Source organism: Ursus maritimus, unplaced genomic scaffold, assembly GCF_017311325.1.
Source record: "Ursus maritimus isolate PB19 unplaced genomic scaffold, ASM1731132v1 scaffold_26, whole genome shotgun sequence".
NCBI classification, from domain to species: domain Eukaryota; kingdom Metazoa; phylum Chordata; class Mammalia; order Carnivora; family Ursidae; genus Ursus; species Ursus maritimus.
In genome coordinates, this window is record NW_024425119.1 from 11,253,175 (window position 1) to 11,256,799 (window position 3,625).

General features: G+C 36.8%; 1 protein-coding gene across 1 annotated transcript; it reads right to left on the minus strand.

Annotated features, from left to right (window-relative positions):
• Positions 1-1,187: 1,187 nt before the first annotated feature.
• On the minus strand, positions 1,188-2,117 carry LOC103677749 (taste receptor type 2 member 66-like). Its single transcript, XM_008706982.2, has one exon. It carries the CDS (start codon positions 2,115-2,117, stop codon positions 1,188-1,190), a length of 930 nt encoding a protein of 309 aa, XP_008705204.1.
• Between the last annotated feature and the right edge of the window lie 1,508 nt (positions 2,118-3,625).

Genomic DNA, 3,625 nt, shown 5'->3' on the forward strand with positions numbered 1-3,625 from the left:
ATTCGGTTCTTGAGCAATATTACACATTTCTTTCCTATAAGTAGAGCTTGCTATCAATGAGTATGCCAACACATATTCTCCCATTTCATCGTTTTCAAAAGATTACAGTAAAACATCTTTTTAAGAAATCCCCTATAATTATTACATAGACTTAACAGGTCCATTTAATGTATGCAGAAAGTTGTATTGAATTATATACCATAATTTCTTTACTATTCTTATAGTGCGTATTTTTTTCAATGAAGAAGATTTGAGTCATCTTTACTGAAGTTTTAAAAGAATCTTAAAAACAGGTGTTTGAGATGTTTGGCAATTCAAGGCCCAGAGGTGGTTTAAGAGAAAACTGAAATATTTGAAATCAGACCTCAACTTCAAAAACAGTTTGTTTTCATTCAAAAACTAGAAGAAATGACTTTCCTCACTGCCTATGGAAACTCATAGCAGCATTAAAAAGCGGTCATGAGCATGTTTCTTTCATCTTTATCTTTGTTGTAGAACTCAGTGTTTTCTAAGCTTTTCGCCTACTTCTTTAAATATTCTTCAGTAGAGTTTATTGTACACATATATAAAATTTACTTGCAATATGTTTGTCACTTATGAATTGCACCATGTACACCTTTCTTAATCACAGCCCTAACTGCTCTTCATTAACCATGAAGTAAGAATTTATGATGGAATAACATCTACCCCAAACATTCTTCCTCACTGTGTGATTGAGAACTGAATATCCTTCCCATGCAAAAGACTGGAGACCCAAACAATGAAATCTAAGCACATTGTGATACAAATTACAATAAAAAATAGCAATGACATCCTGAGATAACTTGTCAGTTCTGAAATGAATAAATGTAGATCATAAATTTTTTAATTGGAAGATGATACATAGAATATGTAGGTGAAATACACATAGCTTCATAATTCTCTGGAATTTCTGACAATATTATGCATGATTAGATTGTTTACCTGAAAAAAAATGGTGAGGGTATATTATTTCCGATCTGTCTTACATTTTTCATATATACATGTATATAGTTTTATGTGATAAGCTTAGGTAAGACTTTTCTAAGTAAAACTCTGAAAATCACTCAATTACATACCCTACGGAAAAACCAGTAGGAGGTATAAAGTCTACTAACCTACTTTAGTTAACTTTCTGCTGGAACATACGCAATGCACCTCTTACTGATCTATGGAGTTGAGAGTTTCTGTTCTTTCAGCCAGTACTTCCCCTGGTATAAAACAGACAGAAAGGCCTGTTTTAGCTTCTTGTTTCCCCAGATCAGGATAAATGAGTGGCTTGAAGGATACACGAATCCAAAAGCTTGGAAAAGCATGAAGAATAGTTCATTCTGCAGCCCACTACTACTCCAGACTGTGACAATGAGAGTCGTGAAGTGTCCAGCTAATAAAAAGAGAAAGGAGATCACAGTCTGCATGGCTCTTATGTGGACCTTGGTGCTGGGATCTTGGGATCTTTTACCACTGGATTGCATCCTCTTGAGATGCTTCCTCAGGGAAAAGATTAACAGCAGAAAAGATGTCAGGGATATAGCAAAGGGTACAAAGTTTGCTAGTGTGAATATAGTCAAACTCGAAAGGTGTAAAATGCCCCCCAAATTGGTCTGCCTGGTGACGTTTCCTTCATGTTCCTTCATCTGTATTTTCTCATACATGCTTACCCCTGCAATCTGAAAAACCAAAAAGAACAAAGACCCCAACAGGATCACAACAACTGCACTTTTAACTCTCCACTTCAGGCGAAGAAAAATAAGGCTAGAGAAATTGGCTATTTTGAACAAATAAAATACACTGAGGCTAGTAGCAAGCCAGACGCTAAAATGATTGCTTGCCGTCCACGCAACATAAACAAGAAGTCTTACTTCGAAGATGTATAAAGCTGGATTCAACACGGCTGCATACCAGTTCACTAACATTACCCAGAGGAAACTGATTCTGGAGATCGCCAGAGCAGTCAGAATTCGATCAGCTGAGGACATCTTTTGTCTCTTGACCCAGTCAGTGCAGTTCACCACTGCTATGAAGCCATTGGCAAAAGTTCCTAGAACAAATTCTGTTACTATGAGGATGGAAAAAAGGCCAGATAGTAACGTTAGCATGTCTAGAAAGAAAAACGAACCAAAAAGCCAAGTCTAATGTCCCTAGCTGTGATTTCTTGAATATTCTGACCTTATGTTCTATAGGCTGCTGATCTCTGAGTGTGCAGTAAAGTTCTTGTTTCTTTTAAATTCTGCGACCAATGTCAAGCAGGAAAGCACCAGGGTATGCTAATAGATGACCTCAATACTATCTTGAAGAAAGCCATAGTTATTCCTCAAACAGCTCAAATTAACTTGTCTTCATACACCTTATGTCCTTGCTATGGGCTGGATTACCCATAATGGATGCCGAAATGAAAGCCGAATTCTCATTTGCTAGCATGCAAATAAAGCCATATTGTCTTTCAATGTTTTGCCATTTTTTCCTGTTTAACCTCTTCATAATTTGTGTTCATTGACTCTATCTGTCGTATAGTAAAATTGAAAAACCCAAAACAGAAAATATACAGTGAGTATCCAAATTGTTAGATAAAGTTTAGCCATAAGTAAGATTGTCATCATTATGGACTTATCTTTTTGAAGGTTTATGGATTTTTTTTAATGTCACAATTATGTAGAAAGAATTCAAGCTTTTCCTATCAAATCATCAAGGGTTTGGGGGGCAATGCCAATACTCCCCAAAAGCTGGTTGCTGATAACTAACATTTATGCCTACTTCTATTGTTCACAAGTGCATAAGCACACATGCGTGCGTGTGCACGCACACACACACACACTTCATGAATAGAGGAATTATTGTCCTATAATTTTCTTTTTTTAAAGTAAGCTCTATGGGGCGCCTGGGTGGCACAGCGGTTAAGCGTCTGCCTTCGGCTCAGGGCGTGATCCCGGCGTTATGGGATCGAGCCCCACATCAGGCTCCTCCGCTATGAGCCTGCTTCTTCCTCTCCCACTCCCCCTGCTTGTGTTCCCTCTCTCGCTGGCTGTCTCTATCTCTGTCAAATAAATAAATAAAATCTTTAAAAAAAAAAATAAAGTAAGCTCTATGCCTAACATGGGGCTCGAACTCACAGCCCTGAGATCAAGAGTCACATGCTCTACTGAGTTAGCCAGCTAGGCACCCCCATCCTATAATTTTCAAAATGGAAAATGTTTTTCAGGGAGATCATCCAGGTTTAAATCCATCTTTTCTCTCATTCAGGCTTTTCAGCCCATTATTTGTAGTTACTAAGCATATCGCTCATGCTTAAGCCTTTGATAAAGTTTCTCTCGTAAGCCTATTTAATATTTAACTATTATTTAATAAAAACATTCAGAAATTTTCTAAATATCCCTTGGAAACTTCAAAAGAACACGAGCTTCCACTATAGAGTCTGGACTTCTCTATAAATATTCTGTTTTATTTTCTGTTTAATTCATTTTTGACTACTTTGTATTTTAAGATTACTAGATGTTAAAATTAGCCTCTATCCTCTGATTTTATTCGGTTTCAGTTTTTATACTATAATATAATTATTTTTAGCAGAGGATCTTAGAGTCAGACCGCCAGAAAGGAAAACCCAGATTCT